The sequence below is a fragment of the Mastigoproctus giganteus genome, chromosome 13, assembly GCF_048544385.1.
Source record: "Mastigoproctus giganteus isolate SK-2022 chromosome 13, ASM4854438v1, whole genome shotgun sequence".
Lineage (NCBI taxonomy): Eukaryota > Metazoa > Arthropoda > Arachnida > Uropygi > Thelyphonidae > Mastigoproctus > Mastigoproctus giganteus.
Window position 1 is genome coordinate 64,148,453 of NC_143587.1, and position 22,880 is coordinate 64,171,332.

General features: G+C 35.9%; 1 protein-coding gene across 3 annotated transcripts in view; it reads left to right on the top strand.

The window, feature by feature from the left end:
• Nucleotides 1-22,880, top strand: part of LOC150076125 (irregular chiasm C-roughest protein-like) — a 159,876-nt gene that overhangs the window by 109,446 nt on the left and 27,550 nt on the right. For all 3 annotated transcript variants that reach the window (XM_090387732.1, XM_090387733.1, XM_090387734.1), the window contains exons 2-9: nucleotides 586-894; nucleotides 1,137-1,475; nucleotides 1,772-2,029; nucleotides 6,204-6,306; nucleotides 7,685-7,869; nucleotides 9,209-9,393; nucleotides 9,905-10,040; nucleotides 15,682-15,795. In XM_090387732.1, the coding sequence (XP_090243858.1) occupies nucleotides 586-894; nucleotides 1,137-1,475; nucleotides 1,772-2,029; nucleotides 6,204-6,306; nucleotides 7,685-7,869; nucleotides 9,209-9,393; nucleotides 9,905-10,040; nucleotides 15,682-15,795 (1,629 nt within the window). The remainder of the gene's footprint in view (nucleotides 1-585; nucleotides 895-1,136; nucleotides 1,476-1,771; nucleotides 2,030-6,203; nucleotides 6,307-7,684; nucleotides 7,870-9,208; nucleotides 9,394-9,904; nucleotides 10,041-15,681; nucleotides 15,796-22,880) is intronic.

Here is a 22,880-nt window from a genome sequence, read left to right on the forward strand (position 1 = left end):
TTTCGATCGGAACACGTTTCTGTTTTTTTATTTTTATTTTATTAATAAGTAATACCAGACACGCTGTAGTTTTGAGAGTATTCGCTACGTGAATAAATGGCAGAAACAGAGATTGATCTTAAAAGTTTTAGTAGTATGGATTGTGTGAACGAAGTTTAACTTCACCCTAAAGCAACAGTTGCTGTGGTAACAAGAAACACGCATTGCTAGTAAAGTTTCGTATTCGAAAAATGGCCAAACTTAGATACCATAATGAAATACGTAAATAAAATATTTGGATCTTTAAAAAAAAAAAAAAAAAGACTATTTTTGGCTTATTACCATAGCAACGTTATTGGCTATACTATCATTACAACTTAAACCAAAAAGTAATTCAGAAAATTTCATGGGTTTTCTTGTCATTTAATACCTTATACTAGACAAGAATTGGTGGCTTAATGAAAAACAATTTTACTTAATTAGAAAACGATGAATTTCAAAATTGTCATATTCTGAATTTATATTTCTAAAACTTACAGAAAAAAAATAGATATTTAATAATTTTCTCATATGTCAGATTATTTATTTCATTCTATTCTATTCCAGGTGTTTTCGGTGTACAGCAGTTTGAAATTAGGCCAAGGAATACTGAAGTAAATCCTGGAGATTCAGCGACTCTAACTTGCAAAGTAAGGAACAGGAAAGGCGAATGTGCGTGGTTAAAAGACGGTAGACTTGTGGGGAGGATTAAAAATAAATACGACCATGAAAGGGAACCAGCAAACGGCGACTGTAGCATACGAATTATCGACAGTAAAATCCAAGAGGACGATGGTTTTTGGCAGTGTCAGGTCACGCAAACATCGCTATCGGAGCCAACTTTAACTTCTCCAGAAATAAAGTATACCGTCAGGGGTAAGTAGAGATGCAGCTCCTAATTCCAGAAAACGCGGGGCCCACTTAATCAAAGGGCCCTCTCCTCTTGCAAATTCAGGCTCCCTGCATCCTTTTCGGACTTATTCCTTATGGCCTGTGCCTTTTTCGTAATACAGTCCATTTACTTTTAATTTAAAAAATAAATCGTCAGTTAACTTTATCGTTTATGACGCTTGCATCGACATTTTTTTTTATCTCACATTTTGACACTTTGTTTTCAGCTGCCCCTGCCGAGCCGAAAATCGAAGACAACGCTAATCAAATGAGTTCTGGCTACACCTATCAAACCCAAGCGGGCAAACCGAAGAAATTACAGTGTGTTTCCAGGAGAGGAAACCCTCCTGCTCTTCTGAAATGGATGGTGGATGATACAGACATCACAGAAATGTCCAGTCAGACCAATACGACAGAAGTGGACAATAAGAAAAAGTGGCAGGCCGTCAGCGTTCTCAACTACACATTCCACAAGGAAAGTAACGGGAAGTTCTTGAAGTGCGTAGCCCACCACGCTGCCTATGAAACAGGATGGAAAGAAGTCCGGATTAGACTTAATGTGTTGTGTAAGTATGTTTCATCTCAGAATTAAGTGGAATTAACATTTTAGACCAGGAGCGTCCAACCTGTATTCGCCACCGGAAAAATACTCAGGAGGTTCACATTATGCGGACCACGGCCTACACATCCGTGGTTCGCATAATGTGAAGTGGATCTCTCGCGAGTTGGACTCTCCTCTTAATGGATCCTCTAAGGAAAAAGTCAAAAACATAGACAAATATTTCATTTAATAAATTACTCCTTTTAAGCTTTATCGTATTAATGAGTTGTTGTTAATAATTATACTTTTGTCTCTCTCTAGATCCCCCAGAGATTTCGTTGGAAGGGGAACCACCTGATGACGTAGAGGAAGGTCAACATATTTCTTTGAAATGTGTCGCCGATGCTAATCCATCGGCAAGTGTTATATGGAGGAAGTCGGGAACATCGGCCATCTACTCTCTTAAGAGTCAAATTGACTTTTTGCCTATTAAGAGGTCAGATAGCGGCGTTTATAGTTGCTCTGCGAACAACGACATTGGGAGCAGCGATTCCGTAGAAGTGGGACTGGATGTGAAGTGTATGTATCTTTGGGAACAATCCTTCCACACAAGTAAACTAGCATTTTATTTTTTTTTTTTTAGAGATTTTTGTCTTACTATTTTATCAACCCCAAACTAAGAACAAATTATTTTCACTTCATTCGTTAAGAACTGTGTGAGCGATGAAGCGAATTCTTTTGGCTAGTGCTCACCACAAAGTATCTTCGATCAGAGATTCATTTCTTATTTAAAAAAATAATATTAAATCCTGTTTATATGTCGCAGTTCAGAAACTAAATTATTTTTTTCTGATTTCCTTGTCTTTCCTCGAGAACAAAGATGTGCCTCCCCTCTAGATACAGATAGGTAGGCCTTAAGAATAAAAGGTGGACCTAACGTGACTCCATTTCTTAAATTAGTTTTCGCTTTTCTTTCCATTTTGCCATGTTGTTTCCTTTTTAATAATTTATCCTCTTTCTTTTTCTTCTCGTTTTATTTTTAATTCGACCTTTTATTAAAAATAAATTTCACTAGCTAGCATATATTGTATTTCCAATTTCAAGAGCTAGGAAAGATTGAAGTAGAAATGAACCTCTTAAACTATCAACAATAAAGGGGCTGCAGATCCCTATGAAGAGGAGGGAACGAGCCTACAGTCATCTTACTACAATAAATACAGCCATAGAAAACTGTTGAACAGTTCGCTATGATCCTTCTTTCTCATCCGAAGAAATTTTGCTCTTCCGACCTTGTAATTAAACTCGTCCATGAGCTCTTCTGTGTTCTTTCACTTTCGGAATACCTTGTACTTCTTAATGAACGCTATCTTCAGACTGCTTCCGAACTAAGGTTTGGTTATTGCCGTGATACACTTTTTTATGCCCTATTGAGGAAATGTTGATAAGGGCCTTTGAAAGTGCTTGAATGGCTTTATCAACCGGTCTGAAAGAGATTTCATATCAGTCTGTACTAGTTATTTGCTGAAGAACAAGAGCTCTCAGGAATTTATACAAGAACTTAGTTTATGTACTCTATCAAAGCTATCTTGTTTTTAAATTGTCAGCAAATCCAACGGTTATGGGAACAGTCAGAAGATAATCTATATGGTAAATCAGTGCACTAAATTTTAAATTTCCGTTTATTCCCGAGTCCAGAAGGACATGTAAGTTGTACTAGCAAAGGACGAGCTAAATCTGAATGTGATCTTAAATTAAAAACTAGATTGTGACGATTTTGAACGATTCTAAACGAAGACGATGATCCCTCCAGCAAGTAAAATGAAATTTGTTAAGAAATAACAAATAATGTAGGGATAGAATTTTGTAAACTAAGGGTTCTGACGTTTTGAGTGCAGCATGTGCAGAACCTACTTTCAATTAACAAAATCTGATGACGAAATATAAATGCGAGCGTTTTATTCTCATTTATCTACATAATGTACTTTGAAAATGCGAATATTGCAAATTCAGTGTGGCCCGACCCCTATAACCGGGCGAGATTTGACCAATACGAATCGAATAGAATCTGGAGGCTTCTCAGTGCCCTACCAAGAACTTTTCAGACTTTTTATAATTTTAACTTATTTCCATCTTTTGTGCCATTCTGTATATACGTCTTCGTTTTGTTGCTGGTTACGATATTTAGCAGAATCCTTTTGTTTTCTGTTCATTCCACCAGTCCGAGTCTTAAATCATCACGTGCTCTGCAACCCACGGTTTCACTAAAATTATCCCCCCAACGCGTTTTCTGAAAAGAAGAAAGCGGATGGAATTTTTTTTTCTTTTCTGCTCTCGTTTTATTATTATTTTTTTAAGTCCCGCTTCCATTAAACTCGCTTCAGATAAGAAAAACACGAAGTTATCGCTGTCTGTAGTCAAAGTAGAGTTTTTCTGTGACTCACTTGGGATTTATCGTTTTAATTTTGAATGCTCGAGGCTTAGTGGGTGTTATCCAAGTGTACAGATGATGATACACGTAAAGAAGCATCTTGCAAACTACACCGTTGATGGCATAACGCCGTGAGAAATTTATCTGGATGACTGTCGACTAATGCGCTTTTAGCTAGTCGTAAAACAAATGTGTCATAAATGTTTCATTGTGGGAGATTTAGAATAACCGAAACATCTCCTACTAGAGAAGGACTTATCGCATCCAATGCTCCCGCCGTCACGCATTTCAAACGACCTGGAACGATCGCATAAAGGGGCCCTTCTAAGAATTAATACACTCAGCGGATTTTGATATTCTTCTACACGCATCAATATACATATGTTATAAAATATTTAATTACGTAGTGGATTTTTAGACACTAGGTGGCGCATAATGATGTCCTTCTTATAAATGCGCCTACACTAAAACGATATGCTATAATAATAAAAAGGAGAATTCCCATATAAATCCAGACCAACAACTAGCATGGAGTGCATATACTTAGCGCAATTAATAGTGCAGTAGTCGTTTGACAGGATGGTGTATTAAATAATTTCGGCTTAAACTTTTAGTCCATAAGCGGTTAATTAATTAAAAATCAAAATATATTTTATTTTAATAATTTCTTTGAGAAAAAATTAACGGCATACACCCCTGTGCAGATGGCTTTAGGAAAGTGTGTGGATTAAGGACTTCGTAGACTAGACACTTTGTTGGTAGATTTATTGAATGTTGGGGATGTGAGCTTAATGTAGGCTTTACGGTTTCATTATGGTAGTCTGAGTGTTCTTTGTTCGTATGTCCTTTTCAGTAACTCCATAGCTTCTAGGTTTTTGAAGCCCTCTCTCAATGTGGCATATGAGAATGAATTGATACCAGGGTAGACCTGCTTGACGAGTCCAGTTGATTGTTAAACGTTGTCTTTGCAAAATATCGAAAATGATGGATAGGGATTGATATTTTTTTTCTTTTAGATCAGATATTGAAAAAGTAGGATTTGAGGGTGGGGATTGACCTTCAATTGGTCTTATTTTATTACTTCGCTTTGCCTCCATTTTTGTTAGCCCCCTGTTGTGATTTATTAGTCAGATTTTAGCCTGATTAGTTATAGTAACATTATTTGTGTGCTCATCACAGATTTTGGTGAATATTATTATTGCTTGAAATTACGAAGAGCGAGACCACGTGTAGTTTAATAATTTTAGAATGCTGGTGTACTCTCTGAAGAAATGCACTCTAGCTCAGAGCAACTCAAATTGAACATCCAGATGAATCATGTATTTTCCTTCTTTCATAACGGGTTAATAACGTGTGCCCCTTAAACAGTATTTGATCAAACCCATCTCGTCTGTTTGGAGTTTTGGTATGATCGTATCTCTGACTTGAAGTTGGAAAATTTAAGGGAGCATCTTTGGTATAAATTGAATGGCGGATGTGGATGAAGAGTTCCGGGGAGGATTTGTATTATTCTATCCAATGTCCTGAACACGAAAGATGGATGGTGGAGTTATTAGTGGAACTTTTTTATGAGAAAATCAATTAGTTGATTATACGATTTAATTTAGATAATACGCTGTCATTTACAACTAATATTTCACAGCATGTAGTCACAACGCTGACTACAACTAATATATAGGCTATCATAATAATGAAGATAGTTGGTATTCATTCAGTGTGCAAATATCACTGCAAAAGGATTAACTCTTGTCCTTGTGTTCTGGCCTCTCAATTCTGATGCTCCAGCTTAACTCTGATTAAAATAATGCTTATCTTTGGAGTGTAATCTTTACAGAATAAAGTTTTCTTATTCGTAAAATCATGCAAATGAAACCGCACACTTGACCTATCCTTCCTCCCGATTATAGTCCTTGGAAGAATAAATAAGTTGTATTTTTTTTTTTTTTTATCATTTTGCAATAATTTGAACAGTAAATAGATTCACTAATGGAGTACGTGTTGAGTTAAATAACATAACCTCTTGGTTTTGAAGTTCTAAGGTACACGAATAAATTTCGTTACCAGCTGACTAATGAAGCGTGTTCATTATTTAGCATTTCGTGCAGTTGGTGGTGGTGCCAAGATCCTACATACAGTAGACAAATAAATGAAATTCTTTTCCGAGTTGAACTGTGTAATTGCTGTTTCTGTATGAATGAAATGCGGATAGTTTTTTTCTTTGTCATTGGAAGATTTAGATTGATTACACAAACTTGTTTTCTGTTAAGTATATATTTTATTTATTGTATACAGAGCTGTATGTAATATCGCTTATTTGTTTTTTAGATGAACCAAAAATTCTTAGGGTGCATCCAAACCCTGGCGCAATTGTTGGTTTGTACAATAGTACGAAATTGGAATGCCACGCGGAAGGCAATCCATCTCCAAGGTAAGAATCATAAGTTTAGTTTTTCTCACATTATATTCTTCTGTAACTATTTTTAACGTTTGTGGTAAAAAGATAAACGACTATATCTTCTTATTATCCTAGCGGCTATTTCGTTTTCCACCTATGCTGGTAGATCTGTGTTCAAATAAGTTCCTGGTGTTATTAATCAGGAACTTATTAAAAATGAATTCAAAGGTATCTAGTTTTCATGTTGCATTTTAAGATATCTTTAAGTGATGTCTTAAATATTCTCATCTTCAAAACCGTCTAGTAAATTCGGTTGGTGGAACTTTTGAGTTGTACCATTGGTTCTAAGTAAGATTATTATTAAATTTTGCTATGGGAAAGCACTTTTGTAATACTGTGTTTATTATACAAGCGATGAACAGAATACAAGTTAGAAAACTCCTACTGAAAATCGGTCAGTTGGGTCACTGTATTGCCAGGACGGTACTGATGCGACTCAGCTCGAAACCAACCGCACAACTCAGGAATTTTCCTACAGGGATCTGGCACGAATTGTCCACATGGAAAGTCGCCAATTCACTCAGGATATGGTGGTGGAAAACCGCTAATGCTAGACGCAGTGTCAGAAACTTCGCAAATGTTCAAAGGGATTGATGTCAGGTGATTGGGAGGACCATGAAAGATTGATATCTTTGTGCTCGTGATTTCTGAACCCCCTGCTTAACAGTACGAGCTAAATAGGGTGTAGCATCCTGGAAGACGTCTATTCCGCCCAGAACAGACATAAGTGAAGGTGATTGCGTAGTTAGCTTCAGCGAGATTGCTATCTGCTGGAATGAGGTGACCCAAACGATTCTAGATAGACTCGCTTTCCCACAATATTATGGATTTTCTGAAATCCTTTACTATTCTCGTGGCATCTCTAAACATCTAAACAATTTTTTTTAGAGTGTTATGAGCAGTTTGTACACGGAAATCCGGCGGTGGTATCCTTCTTTGTTCAGTATCTTTCCGGTCGATTTTGTTTGGGCAGCTTCCAGCAGGACTCAGCACCTTGTTTAGAAACACTGTCTGCTTCTGCTACGTGTATACAAACATGTCCCTGAGTCCTCCCAAATATTTTTATTTTGTTCACTACTTGTATATACTCTCCTTACCTGTCAGAGTAAAGTAATATTGACCTTAAGCTTTGCAGATCTTGTTACAATTAATAAATAAATAAAAACATTCCCACATAAACATCTCTCTGCAATAAACCAAGTTATAATTTTACCAATATTTCCTACTGCATGCATTAATCTTTTTGCTGGGGTCAGAAAGAGAAATTGCCTTTCGCACTTCGATAACACTTTTCAATGATTTGTTGTTCGCATGTGACAGATATTACTTAGACATCATTTCACATTTGCAGATATTCGTGGTTACAGAGAGAAGGCGGAGAGCCCCTGGCCTGGAGGCAGAGAGGAAATACAGCGGACCTCTACATTCAGAATGTCACCTATCGCTTCCAGGGACGTTACATTTGTGAAGCGGACAACGTGATTAATGGAAGGCAGTACAAAGCGACCTCTGACGAGATTACACTGGATGTTATGGGTGAGATTTTCTCAGAAACATTCGAAGTTTATTTTCTCTCTCTCTCTCTCTTTTATCCTAAGATCAAGCAAAAATGATTGAGGCGTGAATTATCTTCAGCGGTTTGGAACCTCAGACTTTGTTGACTGACTTACTGACTAACCCATTAGGACTGATTGAAAACAGCGATATTACTTTTCGGGACGTTTTATCGATTGAACTCTTTTTCTCTCTATCCCACTTTTTTTAAACTTTCGCGGATAAGGAAAATATTGGCATGTGTCCCGAAAGGTTGGTCTCAAAGATATGACGACTTCTTGCAGTTATTGGGCGGAGGTCGACGAAAAGTCCATCAAAAAATCGATAGTTAGCTCGAAGTATTTTTATAGAGCAGTTTCATCTAATAATATTTACTTTATAATATTTATAGACTTCGCATCTGAAAAGTACTCATTTATCCCGGATAATTCCTTCGATCTAATTCCAATGGGTCTCCCGGAAGTAAAGTTTAATGATTCTAGTGTACACACACACATCGCTCGTGTTTAGCTGGTGTGATTCTTGTCCGGTGTAATCGCAGCCAATCCACTTACTTCCCATAAAATTAAATCACGTCTGTTAGACGTGCTATTTTTCATTGAGGCCATAATATTTTCCGAACTTTTCTTTGCTGCCACATCTGCTCGTTGTTAGAAGCTGCTTTTAGTATCATTGCGTAGGCCTTTGGAGGATTGGTTTCAGAAGAATCGAAGGACACCAAATAGTTAATTACATTATCACAATTAGCTGTCCCATTCAGCATCAGTAGCGCTGTGTAAACAATACATTAACCAAGGAAGACACATTAATCCCTCAATTACCGGTAATTAACTCGGGAACAAACACTTCTGGTGGTCGTCCTCTTGAGAATGATGCCCCATCTCGTTAAAACAAGATTGGACACCGGATATTCCCTCTCTCTCACAACATCGTCACTAATATTAAGTTTGATCCAACTCCCTAATGATATATTTAATGGTCTTATTTAAAACTTTTAACATCTGTCATTATATTACTAAGAACTCAACTTTCCCCACGTCCGTGTGGCTATTTTTTTTCATTAAATAATAGTGTGGGTGTTAGTAGTAATGATATTTGTTGTAATTGTATTTCATACACTTCAAAATACCACAGCTTTCTAATGCGCCTGAAATGTAATGCACTGGTACATTAACTTGTTATTATATAGCCAAAGAGTCCATTAAAATCAAACAGTTTCTGTGTTACTTTATACCTCTGTAATTTTTACAAACTTTTTAATTTTTTCCTTCATTTATTTATGACATGCGACATAATTAAATGCATGTACTATTTTTTCTAGGGGCCCCGCAGGTTCTTCCTGACAATACTAAAGAAAGGGTAGTTGTTGAGAAAGACGAGGATGCTACTATTACAGTGTTTTTTTGCTCCGATCCGAAACCACGACGTACTTTTTGGGAGTGGGGAAGTTGGAAACTGGATACAGGATCAGATATGATTCGTTACAGAGCTGAACCCCTTCATCAGGTAAGATTGTTATTATAAAAGTTTTCAGTTCATTATATAAAGGCCAATAATCAATTAATGATGATCATTGTACGTTTGAATGCGCGGTTTTATGAGAAACCACAGGAACCTCTCGGTACAGGGATACCATACAGTGCAATGCACATTGGAATAACCAAACTTCTCTTGGTGGCCCCGATCGAGGATGAAAAATATTATAAATAGCGATTAATATGTTGAAGCTGGACATTCGGTTGGTGGCCCCGATCGAGGATGAAAAATTTTATAAAATAAAGCTCCATAATGTACAACATGTTGAAGTTGTACATTATGGGGCTTTATCTGCCCTTAATTAACCATCATATGATAACAAGAATAATTGAATGTACGTTTTGAATATATATTATTTTTAAATTTAAAGTTTTGAGGTAAAGTAACTGTCGATAATCAGTTTTTTTGTTAATTAAATGTAGTTCTCAGAGCATGGGAACTTTGGTATTTTTATTACTGAATTTAGTATTGTCTTTCATAGGACGAAATTCAGGAAGACTGTTATGAAGCCCGACTTATTGTACACACTGTGGATGGTAGCGACTCAAGGAAATACGTATTAAATGTCGAAAATGATCGTGGTAGAGAGGCGTATGCAGTGGCTCTCGAAGTCAGAGGTGAGGAATTGTACACAGTAAAAGTACGTCATATAAGAGGTAATAAAATCGTAAAACAGTATGCTATAATAAATGCTGTTTACTTTTAAAGGTCGGAGCAATATGGCCTTAGTTGCTAATGCTCCTAAAAACCAAATAACAAACAAACTTTTAAAGGTCATTTTAATTAAAACAGTCACTTTAACCTATGATTATATTGACATCAATGGTGAAGAATCACAAGTTCAAATACAAAACATCCACTCAGACTTCATAAATGCGACATAGACCTGAGAATATGTACCCGATATACTATATATATATATATATATAATTCCATGATGCTCATTGCTGCTATTGTGCAGAGGCGTTTGTCACAATCCCTGTACCCTCCCTGTCACGTACCATGGGCCCTCCCCGGAGGTAAAACAGACGTAGCCGAGTGGTCAAGTGCGAGGGTAAGAAGCACACGCGCTTGAGTGGACCGCGGTTCAAGCCTTCGTGACTGCTAAATAATCCCATCAGAAGCCTAAGTTGCCATAATTCTTGGGGCTATGAGGTATATAGAAAAAATTAACTTGTACTAGGCAGTGTCCGCTAGATGGCAGCACCTGGGCTGAATTAATAATCCCATCAGATGCGTTGTTCAAATTCTCTATCCATTGTCTGGGATGACCGGATTGATGCATTAGAGGTCCTTTATCGGACATTAATAAAATTTCAACAGTTAAATTATTATGCAACAACTGTGTTAAAATATCATGTTATTTTGATTTTTAATGCAGTTTCTATAAATAAGAAATATCAGTGAAATAAATATCGCCACGTGCGTGGATTCGTTGCCTCCAGAAAACGTGATTGGAAGCAGCTGTTTTTCTGGTGTCTTTTTTCCTTCTTCTTCGTGTGATGTCATTGATGGATCTCTTATTTGGGCCTTGACTTATTTTCTATTTTCAGACTCAGAAAATCGTTTTCCCTTTAAAGATTCGGTTAAATCACTTGTCTATTTTTGTGTGCAGATGTTTTATTTTTGAACCAGAGTCACTGGGCTTCTCTTCGGGGGAAACCATTTCTGAAACTGCAAGCACGATTCGGTGATTTTTCTCCATGGAACGCTAATAGAATAACTCTTTTAATCCAAATCGGTGAAGCTTTTTATATCAGCTGCGTATTAGCAGGGGTTTCATGTGTGAGCTTCTTTCGTCTCAGCAAAGAAATGCTTGGCTCTATTGATCTGATTTCTCTTCGGCTGTTAGAATGTATTCGTGCTTCGTATAAAACTGTTGCCACACAATTTTACTCTTTCATAACGTCAGTTTACAAACATATGCGATCATTTTATTACACAGATAAGAATTTTAATTTAAGTGTATATTGCTTAATTGTTCTCTCTGATTTATTTATAATTCTCTAGGCAAATTTCTGCGGCTTTCTTAATTTCAAAATTTCCCCAGCATCTTTACAGATATTGAACATAATGGCTTTTTCCTAACCCTTTTTTTAAAATAAGACCCTCCAGAATGAAATCATTCAAATCTTAACTGTATTTCACACTCTTTAAATTAACATGAATAGAGTTAATTACATTTAAAAATCATTCGTTGCTGCTATAAGCGTAAAATATTAACGTATAAAATCATGTGGTGTATAATGTAATATCATTAATTAATGGAACTTCTCGAGTATTTAATTATTTATCCTGAAAAAAACATTTAATATTTTATTTTTACTTTTTTTTAATTTATATATTTTATATTCTTTCTATATTGCTCTCTTCGAAATGCCATATGGGGTGGAATTTTAGCAACGAACTTCCTATTTCCAGTTAAGAAATGAAGTTTAGTTTACAATGTTTGAGAGTAATAATTGTTAATTTAATTAGGAAACCTAATTAAATCAGGAAAGTTTTTTTATTATAACCATTTAACACGTATCACTACATATTTATTATATATAATGCGCGAAATAAAATAACAAGTACGTGTACTTACATTATGAAAACTGTATTAAACTTTTTACACATGCGTATTGCATGCCGGGTGACGTCATTTTTTAAAATTTAAGTTAGTCGTAAACCTCATGTGGATTTGGAGATTATATATAGTATTTCAGAATTTAAATAAGTATACTTACAGCATTTAATTAAATGAAACACCATTTTAATATAATAAAATTTAAATTAAAACAATTAAACTAAATTTTAGAAATACTCTTACTTATATCAATTGAGAAAAGCTTATTTGAACATTTTTACGCATGCGTACTTCATGCTGGGAGACTAATTTTCAAAAACAGTTTAGTTAGCCTCAATTATTCTTAAGAAACTTATATGGGTTATCTTTTGCAGTTTTAAAAAATAAACTCCATTTTATATCAGATCGGTGCAAATTTAAAATAAGAAGAATTCGTTTAAAAAAGCTTAACTTTTATATCCGTACAGAGTTGTTAAGACATTATTTTTGTTCATGCAGTTCTTTGCAATGCACTTAACTTATTCAAAACATTAATGAAACTCAACTAAATACTTAAGTAATTTAATTAACAAAATTAATGATATTACCTCCCTTACACTGCTAAATTATCATTAATTAAAAGATCGATTCTCTAGAATCGTTTCAGCAAAGTTTAACTTTGTAAGTCAATTCCATCATGGGAAGATGACCTACTGCGACTCAAAAGTTTGCAAAAGCTGTCAACATTTTCCAGGACTTCAACTTAAGATTCTAGCATTCAATCTCTCACGGCTTACTGTGATCAAGTGGTGACTTGGGATTCTTAATAGAGAACTCCGTTCACCACTTCCAACAAAACTAAGCTGTTGGTAGTATGAAAAACTTCTCCCAATGTTTGGAATTAAATTATACAGAAGACCAGCAATTACACTGAGTGTTTTGTATAAATAAATATTCTTTTTAACATCCTTAAGCTTGTTGAACAACCTTTTGTATAATATCCTCTGGTTCTCTCTTGACCACATGTAAATTGAATATTTAACTTAATTCCTACCAAAAAGTCATGGAAACATGCAAATTTTTTTTGGTCTATAAAGGTGATTAGCGGTTAGCCCGGAAATCGGTTCACGTGTGTGTGCTAAATGAGCACACGAAAAGAGCTAAGGGTTCTAGAGGGGGGATGATAGTCGGATATCATGTGAGAATATGCCTGTGTGCTGTTGCTCAGGAATTAAACATTCCTAAGTCGGCAAAGTACTGAAGACATCAAAGTCCCTAGGTGGCATCTTGCATAAGAAACGACCAGATAGGTGTAAAATCTGGACTGACGGAAGTCAACGCTTTGGAACAACTGGTTACCTCATCTCACATCGACCGCTATAGAACCTGAGGTACAAGGAGGCTACAGGGAAACCTCTGTTTCCATGACAAAAAGAGAGTTGTATGCCATGAATTTTCGCGGAAGAGTTGCAGCCCACAAGCCATTGATAACAAGTCCATATTGTTAACTGGCATGGTACAAGTTATGTTGAACCTGACTGTGGATCAGTAGAATCGTTCCTGTGAAGCGAATAGTCACGCTAGACACTCTTCCAGTCTGATGGACAGTAACGAACAACGCTCGGAAACCCTTACTGTTTTGTCCCAACCCTGAAGCTGCAAAGAAGAGACGGCATTGTTAGGTGTTTCTTGTGGTATGAATTCGGTCCATGGTTGCATTGCAAGAAACATTGATTTTCGTCTTACATGGTGCTGTAAACAATTCTGTGCTGTGGTAGTTTTATGGAAGCAGCTGTTATACTTCTCAACACAACGCACCATGTCACAAGGAAAAGATTCTAAATGCGTCCTTTGAAAGGAATAATATCGGAACGTTGAAGTGACCAGCACAGACAGCAGACCTCAATCCTTTCGAATGAATTGGAGCAACAGTTAGGACCCCATGCCAGACTTCCCTTTTCGCAATGGATCTCACGAATGCTTTAAAGGAAGAGTATCACAATACCACCAGCTTCTTACTGGAAATTAGTAAAAATTCATCTATGATGGCCGAAGATGGACCAACACGCTTTTAATTTCTTTTGAATAAATGCATATGTTGCACGCTCCATGACTTTTGGTGATTAGTGTATTTCACTGATATTTATTTAGTTATAAAATTGCTTTTCTTTTTATTTATATTGGTATAATGTCTGCAGAGTTAAATTATCCAAGCTTGCTCTGTTGCTATTTAATTCTGTATTTGACACTATAGTACGAAGTAACATAAAAAGTACCACAATGTTATTATAAGTTGCTAACTAACTCAAATTAATAGCATAGCTTAATTTGCGGTACTCATCTTTTTATATAATCTGCAACTGACGTGTTGAGCTAGGATAAAATGGTAGTTGAGTTTAAAAATTGGAATTAATATGGATACGTTTAAATTTTGGAAACTGAGTTTAAAATATGCTCAAGGAAATAGAAGTGCACATCTTCTATTGGTTGTCATGAATTAAAAGTTGAAATGATAAAGCTAGGAAAGTTAAACTGAAGAGGCCAAGAGCCGTAACGAATTGGCTTTCGTTGTTAACGTCTTCAGTTGGCGATAGTGGGAGGGAGTGAACTTGTGTATTTAAAAGACTATGTTCCAGTGATGATCATTGATACATGTGGTAATCTCAGGTGTATGAGATTCCAAGCCGGTGAGAGGTTATAGGGTAGTTCGACATTTAATACATTAAATTTAGAATGATGAAGAAACCACTCTATGATAAGGGCTTTCGTACTGAAAAATTTTAAAACTAGATTTTTATTTAATGATAGGGATGGCTGAATCAACTTAAGGGGGTGTGGTTGTGGGCTTGTACATGTAACGTGAGTTCTGTATTTGATTGTCCTGTTCTAAAGCTATTGGTAGTGGTAATATGCGCGTGTGTTTGATGTTTTTGTGGAGCTATATTTAGAAGTTGTACTACCAATGTAGCATGCATTACAGTTTTGTTGACATTTAATTAGATAAACGATATTGTTCATGTCGCTGATTTGATATTTGTGTGTGTCTTTATATGAATTAAACATTGATCCTAGTTTATTATATGTTGAAAATATGAGAGTGATGTTTGTACAGGTAAATAATCGACGGAACTGTCTAGAAAGATCACTGTGGTAAAGAATAACAACATGTGTGTTATTGCGTGTAATGTGTTTGGATGGTTTGTTGATATTATTTTGGACGGTGGTGATAATTTGTTGGATTAACCGAAGAGGATATTTCCTGGATATGAATTTTTCTGTAATCGGTTAATCCTTCAGTTAATCCAACAAATAACGACGTGAACAACGAAAGCCAATTCGTTACTGCTCTTGGCCCCCTCAGTTTAACTTTCCTAGCTTTATCATTTCAACTTTTAATTCATGACAACCAAGGATGAAGACGTGTACTTCTGTTTCCTTGAGCATATTTTAAACTCAGTTTCCAAAATTTAAACGTATCCATATTAATTCCAATTTTTAAACTCAACTACCATTTTATCCTATCTCAACACGTCAATTGCAGATTATATAAAAAGGTGAGTACCGCAAATTAAGCTATGCTATTAATTTGAGTCAATTTAAATCGGTACTTTAAGAATTCTACAATTTATCTAGTTGCTAACTCACTCAATGAATATATAAAAATAATGATTCTCATTTGTTTTTTGCTGATATGTTTCTCTTCTTCCCAGAGCCGGTTGCGATGTCAATAGTTATTGGCATTGTAGTGGGATGTCTAATTCTACTAGTGATCATCGTATTAGTTGTCCTATACCTACTAAAAGCTGAAAAAATGTGTTTTAATCGTAAGTACAACTTTTTTTTTTTTATATTTTTAAATTTAACAATAAATTGAAAAAATAAGTAAGCGTATTTTTTATGTTTTGTTTTTAGTTTTTGATTCGTTTTGTTTCATTTTCCTTTTAGTATTTTGTTTTGTTTCTTTTTCTTTTGCTTTTATTATGTTGTGTTTTCAGGGATAAAAGCTAACCTCTCATTAACTCTACACAATCAACAATCAAAAACCTACACCTTTTCATGCGTCACGTGAAAAAAATCTCGAGCTGCAGTTTCTAGGAACTAATTATTTCACGTGTGTGACACCCGCCACTTTTTTAAAAATATTATGTCTATTGTTTTTCGTTACCTAGAAACGAACAATAAAAATCGGCGAAATTCATTTGGTTGTTTCTCGAAATAAAATGCGAGCTTTTAAAGTTACCGAAGTGGAATTTTTTTATTATTATTTTTGTTTGCCTGTTACAAATATTGCGTGAAATGTTTATTTGTGCCAGTTATTTCATTTGTGAACTGTTTCATGTGTACTTGAAGAAGAGAAAACACACAGAAACAACACGTATATTGTATGTATCAATATATATGCTTTTTTTTTTTCCAAGTACAGAATTTTTAGATTTATCTCAATTCCTGCGGGTATATTTGAATGGCAGCCATAAGTGCATACTTCTTACATCGCTGTTTTGGGTTTCCCCGTTCCCATTTCGTATCCCAGCTGCTACTGGCTTGGTGTACAGACTGCATTCAGCCATTTTTCGATCCGTTGATGTCCACTCTAGTGGGACCAAACATGTTCATTCCCACTGACTACTGCTGATCTTCGGGATCGCACGCGCACATACACAAACGAGAGAAAGGAAAAGACTGATGCTACACTACGTTAGATATATTTTTTTTTTTATGTTGCTATTGATTTCTTCCCTTTGCTGATAATGCTTCTTGGGTAACCGTTCGAGTCTTACTGACGGAGTATCGAGTCACGCGCATTTTTTTTTTTTTTTTTTACTTTCATTTGCAGACAGTGGGGAGGTTTCTTTTGTGTTTGTTGTTATTGTCTGGAGGGACTTTACAAAGGATTGATTTATTTCAAGCATAATGTTTAAGAGTTAAATGTTACTTGAGCATTGTGTTAAGAGCTTCGAAAACATGGGCTGGGCGTTTACAAATGTGCTTTGCCCACAGCTCGTTTCTACCCTTTTATCCCCACCCCTGCTCCCCCGCACATTTATATTTCCGATTGAAAGTTTGTGGCGAGTGATGGCGAAAAACAGACAACGAATTTTGAGGATCTTAATCCCCCATTACCATTAATGAAGCTCTTCGCGTCCGACTTCTTTCTTTCAAATTCAAAATTAAATACTCCGCTCGTTCAAAGATGCTTCCTTTTAAAACTGTTAAAGCTGTCTTACTGGGACCCCCCGACAATTACCTCATCTATCAGTATGTGTAGTATGTCTGTAAATCGCGTGAGTTCTCAGGTCGGTTTGCTTGTTTTGTTTTGCTGGACGAAAAACCTGAATTTCCGGTAGGAGGGGGAGAACCTTGTTCTCCTCGCCTGAGACTAACTAACTGAGCCATTTCATGAAAAAAGCCCATAAAAGTTTCACTTTAAGAGATCTGAACCGGGGTGTTTTCTACCAGGTGTGTGGGACGCTATTATGATCACTGTGCGATCGCGAAGACTTTTAAACGAATAACCATACTGAAATGTTACTGCACACATACAAACTTAACTGGAGATCTAGTAAGAACTGTGTGCGCCATCTGGCGTTACAGTTATAAACTAAGAGCTATTACTTTGCTAGCAGCCCTCATTTTTGACCTGACTGTCACTTAGGCAGTCATGGGCAGTTCATGAGTAGCACCTTCGCAACTGAATGGACAAACAGAACCCAACGAAGGCTTTCTTATTCTTTGATATCCAGTATCGTACGACAGCACCGCCCACTTAGTAGTCTTTCATTACACCGATATTTCTTTTTATATCCTTTATCAAAAGCCTTTGCGGCTTATCTGAATCACGGGACAGACATGTTTTCTGGGTCTCGACATTGTTTCGTTTCGTATGTTCGAGACATGAACTGTGAATTGAGGCATTCATCTGGAACTATCATTCTGTTCCTGGCTGTGAATCTGATTCGATGGCTGTGTAGGGTTCGAAGCAAAAAAATGAGCTTAGCTCATGCAGCCAGCCTTTCAATATTTAATTGGGGGGTTTGTAGCAGAGAGAGAGAGAGAGAGAGAGAGAGAGAGAGCGACTGATCTCAACCCGCTGTGTAAATATTGATGTCCACGTACCTGTCGGAGATGGCATTCTTCCATGCAGAAGCCTCTTTTATTGCCCGCTCTAGTAAATAAATTAGTCGTGATTCGTGTTTTTGTCATTTTCCTCCCCAACTACCCTCTGGTGTAAGCTACAAAGACTTATTGTTGTTTGTCGACAACACTGCATCAATCCTGCAAGATATCGGTGGTGCTGTCGTGCAGAATAATGCATTATTAGTAGAGTATATATATATATCTCCATTTTCTTTTCTTCTCACTCTCCATCTAGTAATTTTCCATCTCCCCTCGTTCTCTGCCCCTTTCAATATAGACAAAAGAACGAAAGATTGTATTCGGTTTGATGTGAAACTGCTGCTATCCTCTTTTCTTTCCCACACGGTAATCTCATTCCCCTCTGGTAACTAGAGAAGTCATACTCTGTAAACCAAGGCTTTATACACAGTTTTTTTTTTTTTTTTTTTTTTTTTTTTTTCTCTCTATCGTTTGCAAACTTTGGCCCAATTAGCAGTATTAAGTTTGAATAACTTTTTTTTTTAATCTATCAACCAGTAGACACTTCATATCTGGCTAGTATTGCATGCCAGCATTTTGTATTTTTTTTCTTTTCTTTTTTTTCACGGAAAAATCTCTGTTATTAAAAAATAACTATTCCGAGCTGAGCGGACATTTTGAATTTACAGAAGATAGTTTGTCAACGATTAGAAGTTCTCATTGTTGCTCAAACGATTGTTTAACTCATTTGATTTTAATTGTTGCGCGACAATGTAATTGAAATTAGCCTGATCGTTATTCTAGAGTAATGATTTTTATTTCAAAATATAATGAAAAAATTTGAGATGTTTTTGTGAAGTTCTTTCGAATAGAAAAAGCTTTGTTAAACTTTATAAAAAAAAAAATAGTTCTCTCAAAGTTAGCCTTAACCACTGCCTAATCTTTTGAATAATAGAAGTCTTAAAGGTAAATTTTTAAACAATATCTGAAATTGGTAAAATACATAAGGGGGAGAGGGGATTAAATATCCCCCAAGGAGCTAATCATTGACTTCTTTAGGTGTATTGGCCGACCTCACCCGTGCCCTATGCCTTTCTTCATTAGGCACTTGTAAACGCGATGTGTCGATAGCCGCTATTGTAGCGGGTCATAATCAAATGTGGGTCGCTAATGACTTTGTGTCCCTCTAAAATGAGCAGATCGTTTTTCACCCCGAAGATATTAATAAAGATTTCCAATACGGGGATATTAACGAACGCTGCTTATCTAACTTATAATGAATCGGGTATCTTGTGAAACCGGTCCTGTCACGGATTGTATCTTGAAGATTTTTCGATGGCGTTGTACATTGTCGTTCCTTGTGAAGGGTCTCCCAGAGGTTGTCAAAAATGCCATGAACCCAATGAACTACCCCCCCCCCTCCCTTATTTTCTACCAACTTTTCCACTAATAAACATTTCAAAGTGACTACGCAGTTCTGCTATTCTGGACAGGAATGTATATTTCGAAAAGATTGGCGTTTAGAAACTTTAAGATAGCATTAACCCGATTATCGGACCTTATCTTGAAACAAATAAGTTTATCTTACTGTGGGTGGGTAGCGGTTATTGTCTGTGTTTTCGCCATATGTCACGAGAGCTGTGAATGCCTTCGATAGTCTTTATCGTTAAAGACTAGTAAACTCTGAAAGTAGAGAATGTAATATGAAGTCATCATCAAGACATGGTCATTTCTTTCTCTCTGTTTCTCTGTCTCTCTCTCTCTCTTTTCTTTTTCTTTCTTTCGTTCTCTCTCTCACATTGTCTAATACAAATATACGATTTACAATTACAAGCTTACAAAATTAAAATAATAATAATAATGCTATCATTGAACCAGTATTTGTTTGTTTATTTTTTTTTTATGTTCCCTTCTATAATTCACCCCTCATTTGTTTTATTTTAGTTTGCTATTTTATTATTTTTTTTATTCAATAATTCTTTTATTTCATTATTATTTTTAATTTATTATTGGTTATTTAGTTACTTAGGATAGTGTGTATACGTACAACCTGTTTCACTTTCCAGAACTGACTGCATAAAAGAGGAATACAAAGTACGAATTACTGGCGTTCTCTCAGGCATATTCTCGTCGAAGTAGTCATTGACACAGTTCTGAAAAGTGCTTTATTAAAGTACTCATCAGCTCCATTAGGATCCTACAAATGACTTTCGTTATCGGTCCAGTGATAACTTTCTCTTTGCTCGTTTGAGCTGTGGAGAAACAAAACACCGCCCAATATAACATGAATATGGAGTGGAGGGTGTGGTAAATCTGCTGATTTTTTTTTTTTTTTTGGAAGCGAATGCTAAGTGGTTGTTCACTGATATTGAAATTAATGGTTAAGGAACACTGCCATAATACATTACTTTACATAAATGGTGAAAGTTTCGATATCAGATGTTCGATCTCATCATCAGGTCTGAAGGAGAAAGTCACATCTCTCTCTATCTCAACCTTTAGACCTGATAGAATCCAACAGTTTGGTTTGGAAAGCTACCATTTGGTTTAAAAGTGTACTGCAGTTCAGCTTAGCTGTATTGTCTTATTCTCACAACTCAGATTAGCGAATGTATTGTCTTATTCATTAACCAGATCAACATTTTCAACACACGATGAGGCACCTTGACGCAGGTTTTAATGTCAATCGCATTTTTTACCCAGCTGGAAGCAAAATAGTCAACTCGTTTAACTCCAGCTCTCTTGTGGACTGAGAGTTGCTGAATTTTAGAGAGGCACACCAATGATTGAGCAATTTTAGAGGAGTACATTTCAATAAATATTAAGCAACAACAAATGAAACATTTATGACTTTCTTGCTCTTTCATCTGTTTTTGCGAGCAGCAGGATTTAAACTACATGGATAACGCAATGTCTGTTGTCTTAATTCTGACAACAGAAAAAAACTTGCCTTTGTAACGAGTTGCTTTGGTACTGCACTACTTTCAACTGATATCTTTAGTTTCGTATACCGCATGGCAGCTGACATTAAACAACTTCTTTACTTGTTTTTTCACTAGAGACCAGTTGGTCCTGATAGACGCTGTCAGAGCGGTATCATCTTTCAAACAAATGGCCAATTAAACGTTTTGAGAGACCGTCAATTTGAAAGTGGTGCAATACCAAGACAACTCGTTGCAAAGGCAAATGTGTTCTGTTGTAAGAATCTCAGTCCTACTGAGAGTTTATTCTATGGTATGACTATTCCATTGTCTATGTAGTTTAAACCGTTTTTGCGACCAGCAAGATTTAAAGGACAGAACAGTGCCCCAAGCATCTTATAAAGAGAAACTTGCATGGAGCTTGAAAAATAACTCGGATTGCTCCTCTGTAAATGAATTCATTTGGAAGTGCTCTCGTTAAGAACGAATGTCAGTCAGTTCTGGTGCAGTTCACGCAATGGTTGTACATTTATTATGTGAGACAAATAACTATTATCTATAGTGTACATGCGGGGTTGAACAAGAAATAGAAAACGTGCCAATATTTGGTTGTTAGCAGGACTCAGAATTATTCTCACATTTATAGATACTTAATTCAGGTTTCTATCCCGGCAGCTCACAAATAAAGTTTTAGCGGATAACTTTGACTATTACAGCCAAATGAAAGATTAGCCTCAGATGTTTCAGTTAGAAGAAGCCCATTTAACCACATTTTTTTTCTGGTGGTTTGCTCCTACCTTTCTGAGGTTCATCACTCTGATCTGATTTTTCTTTTACAAAATAACGCCTTGTCAGCTAATAATATCGGAGAGTAGATTTTAAGCTTTTAATTTTTTTTTCCCCTCTGGAAATATGGTACATCACTTGGATTAAATCCAAATTCGATGTTGGATATTGCTTATCACCCACAGATTTACAAAGGAATGGAGATTACGCTTAATAAAAATTTAACAAATATTACAATAAACGCTTTTCTTTTTTTTTTTTTTTCTTTGTTTTTTTTTCCAATGTTCAGGAGCTTTCTGATCACTATCTGGCATACTGGGTTCACCATGATTAGTTTGCTTTCTCCACATCAGGGGGGTTCCCCAAACTTTTTGAAAGGAGGACCATATATTAATATTCGGAGTACTAAGTGGGCTGGATCCAAAAATTTGCCTAATTTTATAATATACGTTTTACTAAGTAGCCAGCTGTAGTACATATATGCCTAACCATAAACAACAAGAATAAATTTAAATAAACTTTTTCAATAATAATAATCATTACTGCTTTAATTGCAACACACAAATCATTCAAATTTTTCTTAATGGCAAAAAAAAATATAAATATGACGAATTATTTACAACTTACAAATATTAATGAGAGCAGTACTCGCTTTTTACTTGTAATAATATTTTCGATAGTTGTTAAATTTGAAACGCTACTCTATAAAGAAAATCTTTCAAATGTTTTTCGTCCCTAAAAATATCTGCGGGCTGTAATTTGAGGACCCCTGTTCCACACAATTGAGAACAGCGAATAGCAGTGATACTTTACGTTGATTTTTTAATCATCCACTGAGATCTTTAGATTGTTGTTCTTGTGACTCTGTACCTCAGGGTTGGTGTACTGAAAAGTTATTTCTAACTACGACTTCTCACAGTGACTACTTCTACTAGAGGTGACAATGTTTTGTTATGTATTAGAACTACTTTCGGATTTCTACTACCTCTAAAGATTCTTCTATTTGATCCTTGGGAAAGCTACTCCAGTGGATTTTCCTTTTAGACTTGTACTGTCTGGTGAACTGTTGAAGCCAACTTGGACTTGCCATTGATTGTACATAGTGTATA